The sequence below is a fragment of the Erpetoichthys calabaricus genome, chromosome 3, assembly GCF_900747795.2.
Source record: "Erpetoichthys calabaricus chromosome 3, fErpCal1.3, whole genome shotgun sequence".
NCBI lineage: Eukaryota > Metazoa > Chordata > Cladistia > Polypteriformes > Polypteridae > Erpetoichthys > Erpetoichthys calabaricus.
Window position 1 is genome coordinate 230,073,248 of NC_041396.2, and position 18,059 is coordinate 230,091,306.

Below are 18,059 nucleotides of genomic sequence, written 5' to 3' on the forward strand. Positions count from 1 at the left end.
AACAATAAAATATACAATTATGCAATTATAGCAATTTAAGTCTGAGATTTTTCAGATTAAGAAGACATGTGTTTCAAAATAAGGTACATCTACTTGTTACCATATGCAAGTAAAACTTTCACTCTACTCTGTACATGTAACAATAATAACCCAATAAACCCTTTAATGTACAGGTCAGCATCATATAGCATTTGAAGAAAGCCTCTATACAGAAGCAATGAGAATTTAAATTTAACCTTTCAGCATTTTTCTTTGTTCCAAGGGACTAAGGATATTCTATTAAGTGAAAAGGTAAGCACATTCCTAGTTTAATCATAATCTACAATAGTTTAATACTTGTACATAAACACAACATATCTTCATCTATCTGTTTTTCACAGTTTGTTCTGCCTTCCAACACAAAGAGTCAAGGAACTCCGAATTTCTTATCTCATGATTTCCAGGAGAGGACAGAACATCTTGAATGATGGTGAGCAAGGGATTCTGACACACCCAATAAGTGGGGAACTTTTTCTCCCATTCAAGTGACCACAGGTCCCTATTGAGTTGTTTTTTGTCCAGACAGGAGGAGTCCAATAAAGGAAGAACTCTGTTTCCGTAGCTGAAGGAGATAGGCCAACACAGGGTGCCCACACCCAGAAACTAGGGGAGAAACAAAATTATATTCATTGCTAAGGAGAACTGAACTGGGCATAATAATAACTCAGTAAAAGAACACATCGACTTTATATAAAAAAAAAAAAAAAAAAAAAAAAAAAAAGAAGGCATCTCCATCATTTGAGATCAGTCCTATATGGTCAAACCTACTAGGCAAACCTTTTCTGGGCCTTTAATAAAACAACCCCACAAACAATTGAAAAACCTGGGGCCAAGTGTATAATGCCATGCATAGAATTCACACTAAAACATGCCATATGGACAAAACTGGAAATGTGCAGACATACAAAAAAACCTACATGCATAAATCTGTACATACACCAAGTTCCGCGCACTTTCCCTTTATAAATCCCAAAAGAATGTGAAATTTAATGCATGTGCATGTGCCTACAGACCCACCACGAATCCTCCAAGAATTTCACATATTTTAAATTTGCAGATCAATATAAATATCATTTTCTGCTCTGTGTTTGGTGTAAAAAAAAAAAACAAAAAAAAACACACACAATGGAAAAGGCACATAGATAGTACAGCCCTTAAATTCCTTAGTTTATTGGCAACATCTTACAGCATCCACTGTTGCATTTTGTGACTCCTGAACAGTCAGCACACAGCCAGATGGCCTCCCAGTGGTTTCTGACACAGTGATGTGTGCGCAGTCAGCGCCTGAAGATGTCCTAGGTACAGCAGCATCATCACTGCCTAACCATTGCATGGGGGTCAGTTTATGTAATATTGTCGGTCTGCATTCACAGAAATTCATCTTTTTTTTGATATTGACCACAGTTTAAATGAATTGGTTAAAAAATAAATGCTGCATCCGATAACCTGCTTTTACATTCTTTTAATTACATTCAAACAAAGTTGTAATGCTGTCCAGTCTGGCTGATCATTTGGTGGGTCAGGGTCAGGTTCATCATAGCGCATCTGTTCAGGTACATGCTTGCACACTGCAACACTTTCTATGCACTATAGAGCAGCACATTAATAGAGTGGAAATGCTTTCTATTTACATAAGCAAATTCATTCTCTGAAGGTGCCATATAGTGCAGCGACGGCACCGGGCACCACAACGAACCAACTCTCTGCTCTTTACTTTGAGATGACTCGCTACCCTTAAAAGGACTACTTGCCTTTTGCCACACTAGTTGGAAAAAGCACCTGTGACTGTGCAGAGCTGCTGTTTTTATGAGTTTTCCAGCTATATATGAAATAATGTAAGCTCATTCTTTTGGCGATTCATCCCTGGCTGATGCAACTTATCTGGTGTTATTGCGATAGCAATGCGGGTGCAGTTGACCACTCCAAATTCATTTGGAAAACCGGAAGTTGCTGAGAATTGCACTTTTATGTTTGCCAGTTCAACCATAGTGTAAGGAAATCTTATATATCTGGATGACAAGTGGATAATACCATCCTATACAGCTGGCATGGTGAGACTCCATGATGATTGTGAAATACCAGATCGTTCAGCAAGTTAAAGTTGAAAAGCTCCCGTGGCGAAAAACCCGAGAGTGGACAGAATTTGCAAAGGAACAGGTAAATCACAACTCCTCAAAGTCTACCTTTGTAAAACCGGCATCAGTTCAGCACACAGCTCTAAGAGTACGGCTGTTGGAAATCAAAAATCTGACTTCGAAGCCAGCTGTCATCATCTGTAAATATGCACTCTCTTCTAATTCTTCCATTTGCGATGTCTTCTAACATTAAAGCAGCCATGGTAGCTGGAATAGTTTGGCCATTCCAGGTACCATTATATTGTTGCAGAATCATTACAATCAAGTAAATTAAATTTGTAAATGATACGCAATTCATTTCGATGTATTTGATAAAACCCACATCATAGATGTGAATCTAAAAAATGAGAAGCAGACTTCAGGAACAATAGCACTGCTTTGATGCAGTTTGCAAAACCAAGCAGAAAAGTGCGTACATAAGGGGGGACCTTGCCATGAAAATGTGAATGACTTTACGTTTAGTTTTTCTACATCTTGAAATGTGTGAAAATGGATGAATGCAACATTTTTGTGCATACGCACCATTTATACAGGAGGCCCCTGGTATCTTGGCATTTACAACATGTATGCAGTATATGTATACGGGCTGTCTTTATAAAAAAAAAAAAAAAAAAAAAAAGTAACCCAGTCTTACTGTCAATGTAATTAAGCAGTTTTATTGGCAATAGGAAAATATCGTATTAGAGTAACATTGTTATGTTATTATTATTATTGGAGAATCTTAGTAAAGAATCTCACTGAACATTTAAATGGTCGTGCTTCCAGCAGTGATGCAAAGTTCTGCTCATCTAACATGTTCATGCTGAAATAAACTTTGTGACACAGCTGTCTGTTGTGATAATTAATGCATCAACATAAGAGGGCTTCTTTGCACACAATATGCAATGCCAGCAGCAACCTCTGTGGTACAGACAGAACCGCTTTTACCAATTGCTGAATTGTGCATTTCACAGAAGCTCTCACAGCAGGATATTGTCCCATATATTCCTTAGATGTCAACTTCAGGGAACCTGCCTGAACATACAGCACCAAAATTGAAACACACAATTCCAGAGAATACAGAATGTCTTTTCTCCAAAAAACACGCAAATAACAGAACTAAAATGCCCTGAACAGAGACTTCCACTAGCTTCACCTCTTTAATGTGCGACTTTTATATGCATACATACACATAGAATGCCTAAACTAGAAAGTTCACATAATTGCATTCAAATTTCTATTAAAAATGACAGAAATGTGTATTATGGCAGGATACTGAATGCACCTACAGAAATACTGATCTTTTAAAATGTATGCTTTTGGCTTACTAATAAACTGAAGTAAACCAAATCAAATATAACCTTGCAAAGTCAAATTAAAGAATTTTTTTTCAGTACTGGCTACTTTTATGAGCCAACCATAAAATACAAGTAAAATTCCATTACAACGAACTGCCAGGAACCTAAAAAAATATTTAGTTGTAATGAAATTCTGTATTTGTCACTATATAGTGCTTTCTTTAACTTCCCTACAGGCGTTTGCAATCATTTTAATAGCTTCTTTCGCATTAATTTTAATCTTCTCCTGTCTACAAGTTATGCTGACGAGAATTTTTCTCAGCATTTCCTTACGGTAATACACTTTCAGGGTGCAAATGATTCCCAAATCCAAAGGCTGAAGCACTGATGTGCAATTGGGTGGGAGGAATTCAACGCGAACATTATCTAAATGTAGAAGCATGTTGTGGGCAGCAGAGTTACCAATCAGAAGCTGAATCATCCTTTTCTTCTTCATATTGTGAGGTTTCTGAACTCTTTTGGGATCCCCCCACCCAACGGGAACGTCACACTGAAGTGCGTCCCAAAGTGAGATTGCCGCGTCTGTTTGTCTGTTGCCGGGGTAGGGCAACCGCAGGCTCACAGCATTGCAGTGAGGTGCCACAGAAGTGAATCCTAAAAGATTAGGGTTGTGCTATAAGTCCCTGTCTTGCACCCCAAAACACAAAGGTTAGTCTCAGTAATTTAGCAAAACCAGCTTTATTCAGCTTGAAACAGGAACAGTGAGATTTATTGTAGCGTGATCTGCCACTCTCCTATAAAACAGACACAGCAGTCAGGCAGGGTCGTGGCCAGGTTATACTGTGCCCTGCATTTACAATGTTCCTTGCATCACCCATCAAGTTTGCTTTGGCGGAGAGATGCAGCAGAGCTGTGAGCCTGTTGTTGCCTCGGCAACAGATAAACAGTCTTCCACAGACGCGGTGGTTGCACTTCAGGACACTCTTCGGCGTGTTGTCCAGTTGGGGGAGGTTCCAAGAGAGAGTTTAGAAACCTCACATTTTCTTGAATGAGTGGTGCATTAATAGGAATGTTTCTCGAACGAGCATTACTTAACCACATAAAAACGGCTTTTTCAACGTCTTCAAATGCAGCAGTTCGCATACATTTGCAACCCAAGATTTTTCTTCTTTTTTTGCTAGGCCTTTCAAGAAAGTGAACAATGTCAATGGCGAAATTCCGAATCCACTGGTAACATCTTTTTTCTTTTTGCCACAATCGAGGGCTTTTTTTTTCTAATATGAACTGTTATTTTTTCATGTCTGCCGTTTCTATAGGAGGGTGACAAGGAGTTAAATTCCAATGGATGTTTTTCAAATGTTGACGAGCAATAAGCAAAAGGTAACACTGAAAACAAACATAGCAAAAAAAAAAAAAAAAAGCAGTAAGAGGAAAGTTCGAAGAAATTAAAAAAAAACAAAAAAAATTAACAATGCTTCTGTTTGTGGATCGTTGTGCACAACTGACCTGCGACCAAAGAAATAACTACTCTGTGGCTGATTCATTCAGGCATTTCAAGGTCTTTTGGGCACTTCGTTGTAATGAAAGTATCTGCTGAATGTATTTCGTAGTAACGAGATTTCTATAGACTCGTGTTACATGGGGAAACTGTCGGGACCATAAAAATACTTTGTTGTAATGAAAATTTTGCTGTAAAGATATTCATTGTAATGGAATTTTACCTGTAATTAAAAAAAAAAAAAGTAAATTGAGATCCTAAGGACGCAGATTTGTTTCATTTACAGCACTGCAACTACTAAAGCCAAAGGAGAAAAAAAAAAAAAGATTTCTGTAGAAAGAAATGTGATGAACTGCAGGAACATGACAGGAATAAATGCACAACCTTTAACAGAAAAAAATGAACTCAAGAAAGCACAGAGTACAAGCAAGCCTAATGAAGGGCAGTACACTGTTGACAAGTGAAGAAGAGGTGAAGAAGAGGATGAAGATAGGAATATAAAACCTTGGAAGCTGAATTACTAAGCATGGGGATTGTTTAAAGGAGATAAAAAGAAGAACAGATACAGTAAACCAAATGAGCACTTCTGGGACTCCAAAGTATTCCTGATAAGGAATTGAGCATTGACCTTAAGAATTGAGAACATACATCTTCCCATTGTTAGATTATGGTAGCGAACAGGGATTCTGTGCTCAAGTTTAGGTCCGATACCAATCACCTATTTCAGGGTTGCTCTAATATTGGTACACAGATCATTTCAGAGTTTGGGTGTTTTGTAGGTAAATGTTTTCTACAGAAGATTAATGAAACTGAAGCATGTTTCATTCCAAAACAGTCTGACCAGAAAGGTTAATAGTAAGGTGAAGGTTCTTAAGACCAAAATCAGAAAGAGTTGTCTGGAAATAGCCGAGGTCAAAACATACAAATACAAAAAGATCATCAACCACATCCAAAGGAATATACAGACTCCAAGTCAGAACAAATGTTGGTTAAAGAAAATAAAGGACAAACACCCAAAAAGCTTGAGAAATTAAATATTCTTTCACAGGAAAGGGGGTCTTTTCTTTATTGAAACAAAGTTCAGGCAACTATAGAGCATGCACCCTGGCATTTAATAAAATAGCAACCAAAACCACAATAACATCACACTTATACACACAGGACACATCACCAAAATAGCACAGTGACTGTGTATTACAGTGCAACAGCAAAAAAGTAAATTCAAAAGGAGCAAAACATCATGATCTCTGCTTAAATTTTGACAACCTCTGAATTTTAGGGAGGCCTGCAGTCCGAGATGGCAATGTATGTGCTGTAGCAGAGCCAATCATTTTTCTTATATATGGGTGAGCTAAGCCGTTTACAACCTTAGATGTAAGAACAATTATTTTAAGTCTGCTCTTAACATGCTCCTAAAAATTGGTGGGTTGAATGCCCAACCTCAACGATTCAGCCTGATTATTTTCTTTTGAGACTATGTGCAGTTTCCCTTTGCCCCGCAAATGACCTTTCCTTGGTGTATAATAATTTAACTACATTCCTTGTATAATATTTTAACTAGCATGGTATAAGTGAATGTGGCTCTGTAATGGAATGGCTTCCCATAAACAGATGTTATCTGCACAGCTGTAACAGAAAAAAGCAGATTCAAAAATTGGTAGACAAATTAGAGAAAAAAAACAAAAAAAAAAACACTACTTGTGGCTTTCACACATTTATAAGTATTTGATATTAATTGAAATAAACATATATAAAACTCTCAAACATTAAGACTTTAGTAGTTTATGCATTTTAATAATGTGGTTTTCCATTTCCTCTTCCTTATACCAATAATTAACACTCAGGAAACTGAAGCTTATGCATTCATTTTATGGGAACAGAACACTGTGTAATTTACTTGTTGTAGACTTACCCGTAACACATAGTACATTGAAAGCAATAATGCAGAGTTTAACAATAAAGAAAATAAATAACTGGCAATAAAAGAAAAACAAAGCACTTAAGCAAAGTTTAATTACAAGGGAAAATTAGAGAAATGTAGTTTGAAAAGCCTGAAATGGAAGAGAGGAAAAGGACTCTGATAGTTAGATGGATTGTAGTACTAGGGTGTTATACCGCGTTAGGCATTATGGATATAGTGAGACATCAAACAAAAATGACACCTTTTATTGGCCAATAAAAGGTGTAATTTTGCTTGACTTCGATAGACGGATAGACAGATACTTTATTAATCCCAAGGGGAAATTCTTAAATGGTAAAAACTAAGATTAACTTTTAAAGTTTTACTTTGAGGAAACTTCAATAACACAAGGGGAAATCAAAGATTAAGCTGAGAAAAGACAAATTCAGGACAGTAAAAACAGCTGGTAACTGTTTCAGGATCAGAGCAGCAAAAAATATATTTAATGAACAAAGCGGAATTCTAATTTAGGTTCATGCCATTTTTTCTGTCACAGTTTTTCTTTATGTTATGCATTCTTTATCTCTATTCATTATTCTGGTGGTTATTCTACAAACAACAAAGCAGAAAATCTCTCCATCTATGAACTTCCTGAGCCCATAATCCAGATTCATGGCCAATGAAAACTGGAGCCAATTCTCAGAACTTCAACCCTGTTGGCACAACCATATGAGAGTATGCCCAATACAGGGGCCAACACACACCCTAAATTTACTTGAAATACCTATTTGAGTTATGAATTAAATGAGAATATATGGAAAATTCCCAGTTGTAGAAATAAACACTATGTACTCTGCACAGACAGTGACCAAATGGAAACTGAGCACAACTGGTTGAGATCAAGTGTTATCTCTATCCATTCTGTAAATGACATGTTGTGCATTGCCTCCTCTTTAGTTCACAATTGTCTAATGCTGTATAGATATTAAAAAAAAAAAATCATAAACCCCACACTCTCACTTAGAGGATCTGTTCAAAACTTTTATAAAACCTGGCAGGATCTAATCAATAACATTTTAGAATAAGAATTTATATTGGGGAGAAAGACTCCTTTCTCTCTTTACTACTCTCAGAAGATTTACTCTGGCTGTTGGCCTTCCTCTTTTTCATAGGTGTGGGTTGAATTGAACTTAGTTTTGCTACGTTCTACAGAATGTTACATGCTATTAATAAATTCAATAAAAGATTAAAAAAAAAAAAAACTACTACAAAAACCAACATGAAGAAACAAATAGAAATTTCAGCCAGCTAACACTGATCTCACCACTGTTTGACAGAATGTACATGGAACTGATGCATTATAATTTTTGTAATAAATTACTTTTTTCAAAATATTTAAATGGTTAGGTTTTTACTGTTGGTTCTTATTTAACAATAAATACAAAGACAGAAAGCACAACAAAGCTTGTCTGATGGGATTCACTTTCACTTTTAATTGTGTAACTTCAATTTTTATCAAATATTCTTTTGTATAAAAATGTTCATTTTGAGATAAATATCACTATGGGGTGCTATTTGGGACAAATGCTGCATACAGACTTGTTTAAACATGGCTACACATTAACACATGGTTGCCTTCAAAGCATGATCCCTGGCTGGTTCTTCAGCCCCAATTGAACACCCTGCTGTTTTCTATCATGACACAGCAGTGCAGATAATAGTAGTCACTATGTATCAGTATTGAAGGCTACTACTGTACCTGTGTAACTACACTTGAGTCTACATGTTTATGCAACATTTTCTGGCTAACTTAAAACTTAACACACAAACTCCAGTAAACAGTATTAATTACACTAACTGACCATCCTACAGTGACTACTTGACAAAAATTTGAGTCTCAGCTTAGAAAGAGCGGACAATTCACAGGAAAGCTCATGGCTAGAAAACTGCAATCATAAAAAAACTTAAGGAAGTGTGTGACTGGAATTCTGAATAAACAGAATCTCAGAAAAGCCAATTATAAAAATATGACTATGATTTAAGAAAATCAAAGATGAAGTGTTATGGTGCCGTGAATAATGATTTCACTTCATTGTGACTACATTCCAATCCAGGATTTCTGGTGGAGTACATTCTTCTGTTAGCTGAACTGGTAGCTCCATGCTAGCCTAGTGTGGACGTGCCGATAACTGCAGAATAGTGTAAACAAGCGTATCACTATAGGAAAGGACATGGTCTGGGGGTAATAAACACTCTTTAACCTTGAGCAAAGAAGGCTTCAAGAGGACATAATCCATAATGTTTAAAACTCAAAGAAAACAGAAAAAACTGATCTACCAAAAGTGACTCAGTTAAACAGGGAGCCATGGATAAAAATGACACCAATGCAATTAAGAAGGGCACTTAAGACTGAGGCCAGGAGGAACTTATTAACACAATGTGTCAAAAAAATCTGACAAACCAGCAAATTACAAAAATATAGTGGAAACCTTGACAATTTTAAAAAAGTGTGAGCATGACATACAGGCACAACTTCAATTAAGACTTGGCTAACTCAGTGAATCTTAAAATCTCTGTCTAGGCAGGGGATCCCTTATAGCTACAGGTTTTAATTCCATCCAGTTTCACAATCAGTAAATCATTTTACATTGAACTCACTTAATTAGCTAGTCATCTTTTCTCTTGTTTAAATCTGTATTCAGAAAAGCACAGCAGTGTGACTTTCCTTTACAAGACTAGGGGGCTTCGCCCCTTGCTCGCTTTGCTTGCCAACCCCTGTGTTCGGTTAATCGGATATACAATTTAAAAATTTTTTTTTCTTTGGAATTGTTTCAATTTCATTATTTGCACTTTTACTTTAAAGCTTCATTAAAAACAATATTTTTTGGAGACATTGTGACAAAACAACATATACTGCCCGTGAGTGAATATTGTATCGGTTTCTCTAATAAGTAATCCAACTTTTTCTAATGTTTGTCCCTGTGATTTATTGATCGTTATAGCAAAAGCTATTCTCACGGTAAACTGTAAACATTTTAATACGAATGGCATATCACAATGTCCTTTGGTGTGTAATGTTATTTGCGGAATATATACATTACCTTTCTTTTTGCCTGTTAAAATTTGCATTGCTTCTCCATGATCATCAATATACACCTGACCAAATTGTGTATTCTTTGAAATTCAACTTGTCGTTGCTTTAACTGTTCTGGGACCACAGATTCTCATAGCGTATGGTCAATTATTGTGTAAATTCACGTTTTGTGCATTGAATGATGCAAATGTGAAAAGGCTTTGTTGTCTACTCTGTCTTTTACTTCTGACCTCGATTCGTCCTGCTATTTTTTCAATTACACCTGGTTCTGATGATTAATCACCTTTTGTTTGCGGTAATGCGATCTTTTCTATTTTCTTTGATACTGCAGCGACTGACATGATGAAGTGTCGCAAAAGTTTTACTTAAACAATCGCTGACTTCCTAACCCCAAACACAACTTTCTAGCAACCTCTCCAACCCCTCCTCCCCCGGGTCTCGCCCCCCCTTACCGCATCAATCAATCCCCCACTATCAGTCTTCTGTGCCGTGGTTCAGCCTCCCTCAATCGGACCGAACAGTCACTTAAAACCAAAATGGTCTCAACCTGGCTGGGACGCTACAATACTTTCGAATTTTACTGCTTTCATATTCTGTACCTTTCTCTGCATGTGTATCGTGCCATAGTTTGTTTGAGCCTTTCGAATTCCACTGCTTTCATAATCTCTTATCTGCCTTTTTTTTTTCTCTTCAACGCCTTTGGGTCTCTATTCTCCGTATTGTTCTTATACGCTTTATATGTGCTGAGAGCACAGGATGTGTGTACTACGTGCTTTTACACTACTGAGTGTTTTTTGATGGGTGTGCTCTTATATGATATCTTTGTAAGTAGGGCGTGTCTTGCAAGAATCTCATGTTCCACGTCCCCACGAGATGGCCTTGGGACAATCTCTTGGCACCAAGTCTCACATTTACGGTCCACGCGAGACGCTCCGCGGCAAGTCTCTTTTGTCTCACGGGTCTTTAAAATGTCTTCCGAGAAGATCACATATCGCTACTTTGATTTTGCTTTCCAGGATTTTTAGTTATTTATTTATTTTTTTTATATAATAGACAGATAGTTAGGCATATTTTTATTTTGCTATAGCTTTAAATTCTTAATGCTCTTATATTGTTTTTATAATAATTGCCTTATTTTTCTGTGTAGTTTGTTCTATTAAATGCATCCTAAAAACAACAACAAGCAGAGCAGAGAGCTGGGCAAACACCGAATACTGAAAGGCTCCAACTACTTCAATATTAGGCCCACCAAAATACTCAGCAGTAAATAATGAATTAAATAACCAGAACACCTGAAACAGCAGAATTAAAATCATAACAGTAAAAACCTTAAAAATCAAGTTTAAAAAAAAAAAAAACACAAAAATCATCCTAATGTAACATACATACTGTAAATGCTTAGTATAGTGTAATAATAAAATAAAAAAATTAACACTATCAAACTTAGTTCCCCTTAGTTTACAAAACTAACTAATAAAAAAACTACAGAAAAAGGATTGTTAATTTATTGGGAATTCCTATTTCAGAAAAAAAATAGGTGTCCCTTTTTGATAGCAAAAGAAAAAAAACATTCAATAACAAAAAATAATAAATGAGTATATAGTATATATTACAGTTGGGAGAGATCATGGAGTACAGACACTGTGGCTCTAGACTGAGAGAAGACACTTTAGCTAGTTGGTCAGTGCATGTGGTGACAATGTTGTTTAGGCCAGGCCAACCTGGTAGGAGACCACAGGGTAGATCCAGGGCATACTGGGGGTACTCATTTCACTCACTTTTATGAGAAAGCTGTGGGAACTTCCCAGGAGGAGCTGAAGGCTTTTGCTGTGGAAAAGGAAGTCTGGTTGTGCTCAGCCTATTACCACAATGACTGTCACCAGAACAAAGCATTACATAAATATAAGACAAGATGAAGGAGAAAAATAAAAAATCTACTACCCTTGAAAAGAAAGCTAAAATCTAATAATGCAAAAGTGTATGTTTTAATTTAAGCTGTAACAGTTTACTGGAAGAAGCAAAATGTTTTATTTGAGTGAGTGAGTGGTAGCAGCAGTTGCATGATGCTGATAGCACACAAACATAGAAAAGAATCTCTACACATGGAACTACTGCTAATCAAAATTATCCTCCAGCCATTAAGAAACTTTGACGCTCACAACATAAATGTGAACAAAGCAGTTAGTCACATGCTTGAGATCCCTCTCTCCACTGTAGGTTCCTGTGGGACTTCTCCTACCCCAAAGCCAATCTCATTGCACTGGTGCCCTTGGCAATCGCTTCTTAACCAGGCAACCTCTCACAATACATATGCTAACAAGATTCTGTATTTCTGTACCTGCACTGAGATATCACTCACTTAAGAGGACTAGAGAGAACTGTTATATAAAATGCAACTTATTTGTTTCATTTCAAAACAGGTTTTCCATTTTTAATATACACATCACACTGATGTCAGAATGAAGCATTCAGATTTTACAGCCATTGTCAGATCACCATGTCAGGTTACAAAAAGGTTAAAAATAAAACAAACTGCTTCAAGGTCACTTTAAAATTTGTTAAGTTGATTAACTGTTGAAATGAAAATAAAGCTCTGGTTATTCGTCGCAGAAAGTACTTGGCAACCATTATAGTGCACAGCATAATAAGGAGAAATTTCCCGTCTTGACTTGTAACTATTGTGTAAAGTATAACAAATTCTTGAATTCCAATTTAGGGTCAATTACAGCACAAGGACAAGGCTTTCATTTTCTTTATAAACTTTATTCCTTTACATAATTAATACCCAAAGCCTATCCTGGCAGCAAAAGATTTAATGTAGGAAGTAATGCTTAGTATATAGTCAATCCAGCCAAAAGAATAACCTATTTAGAAAGAAGCATTCAGGGTAGCACCAGGGTGAAGTTGTTTGGTTGCTGTCTAACAGATATACTGTAACATTATACTGGAAGTTCCAGTCCCATAGTCAGGTGCTCTTAATTTAGAGTTTGCATACAATCTGTAGATTTTCTTCCAGACACTCTGGTTTTCCTCTAACATGCCCAAGTATGTACAGGTTAACTGGTGATTAGAAGTTACCCATAGAGTTACCCATTCAGGGATAATTTCTGCCTTGTGTCTAAAGCAGACCCTGCTCATTCTGACCCTAATATGGACTAAAGGAATCTGGCAATGTTATAAAATGCATGTTTTCGGACTGAGGTCTAAAAATCAGACTTCACAGAGGAAATCCATATGAATAGGGAGAGCAAATCCACTTACCCAGTTCAGGATGTCATATGGTATCTTAAATAAATAATTCATTATCACTTGTTAGTATGGATATGAACTATGAATAAGTTTTAAGTGATAAAAAGGACAGCATCAAAATGGTAAAGATAATATATAGTGATACAATACAATAACCTCTATGTTTGGAGTAACAGAAGACTGGACTTTGAAGATATTGTAAAATTTAAGACAACATCCTCTAACGATAGAAATAATTACAGTTCAAATACATATACAGTGACAAGAAAAAGTACCTCCTTTTTCAATGTGTATGTTTTTAGACTTCAGGATGTAACTAACAATCATCATCATTATTATTAAGTGCTGAATGTTCCAGACCAAACTGCCAAATGTTCTACTTCTATATAGATGTGGTAGCATTTCTTGATGAATCAGGTGCACTTAATTAACAGTGCTCGACTCTCATCACATTCCTAACTGACATGAAGGACTATAGATTTTTCACATATGGATTATATGCTATGTGCACAAAAAAAAAAACACAACACTATTCTGAATTGTCCATCCATCCATCCATTATCCAACCCGCTAATTGTGTTTAATCCAATTCAGGGTGATTGGGAACTTAAGCCTATCCCAGCACCATCAGGTGTGAGGCAGGAACCAGTCCATCATAGATCCCATTCTTGCACACACCCACTCTCGGAGGCCCATTCACTCCTAGGCCCTTGACCAAAATTCTCCTAAACCACTTGTAAAGTTACTTGCTATTGCTTTCAATGTCACTATTTACACTTAAGCATTTTAGCAGCTAGCACTTCGCAAAGTCTTGCATGCAGCATTTTTCAAATGTTTTAGGGCAAACACTTGTTCTTTTGAAATCAATGGTAATGCCCCCAATACAATGGTAAAAGACATCAACCCCCCCCCCCCCCCTTACCCCTTTGTTCATTAAATTGATTTGATGGATGAACAAACCCAAATACTACAAATCTGTTACTAACAATTTTTAACCGTCCAGATTGTAAGTGAGAAAGATCTACCTGTTTTTTGAAAGTGAGCCTAGAAGGTGACGATGTCCTCTGTCCACTATATTAAAAGAAGGCCATCAGAAAATATTTTCACATGCTATGGGAATTTTCAGAGTTGCCACTTATAACAAACATCCCATCTTCCCACCTCTATCTTGTTACATGAATTTTGGCTCAATGGTTTGTGAAAATCTCAAGGTCACTACAGATTTGCTGGTCAATCCAGACAAAAAGATTAGCTTTAGTATAAAGCAAAGTAAATGTTTAATCTTGTATCATATCTCTCCAAACACAAAGTCACCTCATAATACTGCCATTTCTGATAAACATTTTTAAAATTTATGTATTGAAATGAAGGCAGTGTCCTAGTTCAAAACCCATGCCAAATTTTTGCTTGTGTAGAATAAGAAAGTTCACAATTTCTGGTTTACCTCCTTCATTCACTAAAAACATGCAAGTTTGGTTGATTATCAATTACAAATTAGTCCAGTTCAAGTGTGTGTGCGCATATGTTCCTGTGATGGGCTAGCACCCTGTCTTAGGCTATTTCCTGATATAGGCAAAGTGCTGCCAGGATAGGCTCCAGCCACCTATAACATTAATTTAGATTAAGCAGGTTTGAGAATGCAAGTAAGACCTACTATCACACAAAGTAAAACACTGCTAACTCATGCTTCAAGCTTTCTGTAATCAACTCCCATGCCTGGGAGTAATGTGCTTTGGATGATGAGCTATCCAGGAGTTGTGAGGCTCCAGGACTCTATGTAGGTTGAAGATGGAGGTCAGCAACATAAGAGTACCCCAGGGAACTATCCTCTTATTCTCTAAAACCTCTGCATCACCAATTCTAAGTAAAACATCAGTTTATGCCATCTATAGAATTCCTCTGAAGACAAAACTATTATAGGATACACTTACAAATGGGATGAGAAAAGATAAAGAAAGTTGCTGGAGGACATTGTCATGTGGTGGATGGGAAACTGGCTGCAACTAATATTAGGATAAGAAGGAGATTAGGATAGATTTGATCTCTGTGGTGTCAGGGAGCCCTTGATATCAGTTTCCAAAAAGCAGGGAGGAGGTCGAGGAGATACAGACTTATAAATACCTGGGTGGACAACACAAACATGCTGTACAAAAAAAATAAATAAATAAACAGAGCATGCTCTTCCTTCTGAGGAAACACAGTTTAATGTGTGTGACAGGCTGCTGGTGGTGTTCTGACAGTTTGTAATAGCCAGTGTAGTGTTCTATGTTCTGCATTACTGGAGGAGAAACACTTAAACACAAATGACTGAATAAACTGATCAGGAAGACAAAAAGCATTATGTGACTGTCACTGCAGCCATTGGTGGAAAAAAATAATCATGGTACAATTAAAGGCCATCATGGCTAATGCTACCCATCTTCTCCATGATGTACTAACATGGATCACATTAAGACACAAGTCCATTCCACCATGGTGTGCTAAGAGGCACAAGTACAACTTTTTTATACCTATAGTACAGCACCACCTTCCTTAGTGGCCTCGCCAGTAATATTAATAAATATACTGGAACAGGAACAATATTTATTTACATTATTTTATCATTACTCTTATATTGTGTGTATTTTTCTGCATCTTTTACCTACGTAATAACTTTTGCATGTGACACAAGTGAATTTCCCATGAGGGCCAATGAAGTACTATTAATCGTGAATATTACAAATTGAGAATCACATAAAGATGGAGCCTCAGAGAAAAGTCAGGACCCAAACCCAGACAAAGCACTAATCCATCACACAGCACACAAACATTGCCAATTCAGAATAACTGGTCAACCTAACCTGCTTGTCTTTGCAATGTCTGGGGAAAACCCACATGGATTCAGAGCAAACATGTAAATTCTACATTTAGGCAGGAATTAAAAGCTGTAGGAACTGCTGAACTACTATGCAACCCTCATTTTTTTTACCCCCCCCCCCAATTAGTGTGTGTCAAGTCATGTTTTGTGATGACTCATGAACACCATGCTATGGATAAACCACTGTGCCATCTGAAATGCTGAACTGTATTTTAAATGAAATTAAATTGTGCTTTATGTGACCTGAAAAATAAAAATTCGGACTCTTCAGCCATTCCAGCTTCCATTGATCAATACGCCTATTGATCACATTTGACAATTGTGCCTTTTGCCCAAATAACATTACCATATAAACACACTAATTTGTTTAGTTTTTCCTTTTTTTTACCCAGGAACATTATAGATTATAAAATATTTTAAAAAACACTGAACTGATTTGAGGAAAAAAAGAAAAAAAAAACTCTAATAACAGATGAGTACAAGTGATTATTTTATTTAGAAAAATCCATCTGTCCCTTAACTTGTGTGTGTCCTGGCCTGTACACAAGGTGTGGAGTATTTGTAGGGTTTTAGTACTCATACTACAAACTTCCAAAGTTTTAAACTAGATGAGGGAAAGTACAGTACTACTGAGCTCCACACTTAAATACCCCGAGTGTGAATGAATTTTCCTGGATTTTTTATTTATTTTTTTAATCTGGGGTCAAACATGAGGCGTTTTACGTAACAGATTGGATAAACAACTGATTTAAATGATTTATTCAACACCTGATTCAAGAGTTCTGAAGACTTGAATACTACTTCAGCTACAGCCCGAGATTAGACCAGTCCCGAATATTCCATGTTGTATAGATCTGACAGAAAAGGATAAACCGACATTTCAGTAATTTGTTTATTTAATCTAAACTCGCATTTCCGCAAAAATAAACACCACCAAATCACAGGGAAATAAAGAACTGACGTACCTGCGATGTCCCAGAGCTGCAGGCGCACCAGAGTTTTGCTGTCCCAGTGGATGACTTTGAGGGCGAAGTCAACCCCGATCGTCGCTCTGTAGTGCTGAGAGAAGAGCTGGTGGACATACCGCTTAATGAGGCTGGTTTTCCCCACTCCTAACTCGCCGATCACCAAAACTTTAAACAAGTACTCTCGACACTCCGCGCCCGACATGACTTTTAAACTTTTAATAAAAGTTTCTCCTTCAGAGGAGATCTGAACTGGAAACGTATGTAGATTTTGTGGAGATCTGTCCTCCTCCCCGTGCTCTTCACACCACAGTCGCTGGCTCACTCACTTTCTCCAGGGTTGTCAACTCGCGCTTCGCTTACTCGCAGACACAGCTCAAGCACAACACACGCTACCACCTGACAGATCACAGGACCCGGAAACTCCGTAGCCGGCCTCCCGCGTGCGGGCATTTCTCAAGTTTGCTTTTATGTTTTGCAGGCAGGATACTTGCGCTTTTAAGGGTGAGTAGGGCGGAAAGATATTCCACTGTGCAGGTCAAGAATTATCCCGTTAGATGAACAGCCTAACACCTTATTTTAGTGCTACGAAAGGAAGATAAATGGATTTGTTTATTTTAACCTTAAGGTGAAGAGCTTAGCGAGACTATCACTGATGCGTAACGCCTATTCATTAGCCTACAACCCAGCGTATAACTAAGTGCATAACGAGGTGTAATGGGCTCTTTCATGATTTAACAGCAGAGTGCATTTGTGCGCCCATCAAATCGAAGGCTATTCTCCAGCCCCTTAGACGCTCCAGTGACCAAGCAACAAGGTTGCCAGGTGTCTTGACGTTAAGATCTTTTATTCAGTCAAGTTTACGTCTGGAATTATTTCCTTAGTTGCATCCATATTGCCAACAAAAAAGCCCGAAGATTAAAAATTTCACGAAAGTTAGACACCTTTATTTAAAAATAAGCTGTTGATAGCACATTTGCTCCTGGAAATTCAGTAAAATACTAATTGTGTTGCCTGGCTTTACCCGGTTGACAAAATGGAAACG

At 37.1% G+C, this 18,059-nt stretch overlaps 1 protein-coding gene across 1 annotated transcript in view; it reads right to left on the bottom strand.

Moving 5' to 3' along the window:
* LOC114648703 (ras-related protein Rab-32-like) overlaps positions 1-17,710 on the bottom strand; it is a 162,768-nt gene extending 145,058 nt beyond the window's left edge. The window contains exon 1 of the mRNA XM_028797883.2: positions 17,015-17,710. Within this exon, the coding sequence (XP_028653716.1) occupies positions 17,015-17,219 (205 nt within the window). The 5' untranslated portion in view covers positions 17,220-17,710. The remainder of the gene's footprint in view (positions 1-17,014) is intronic.
* Between the last annotated feature and the right edge of the window lie 349 nt (positions 17,711-18,059).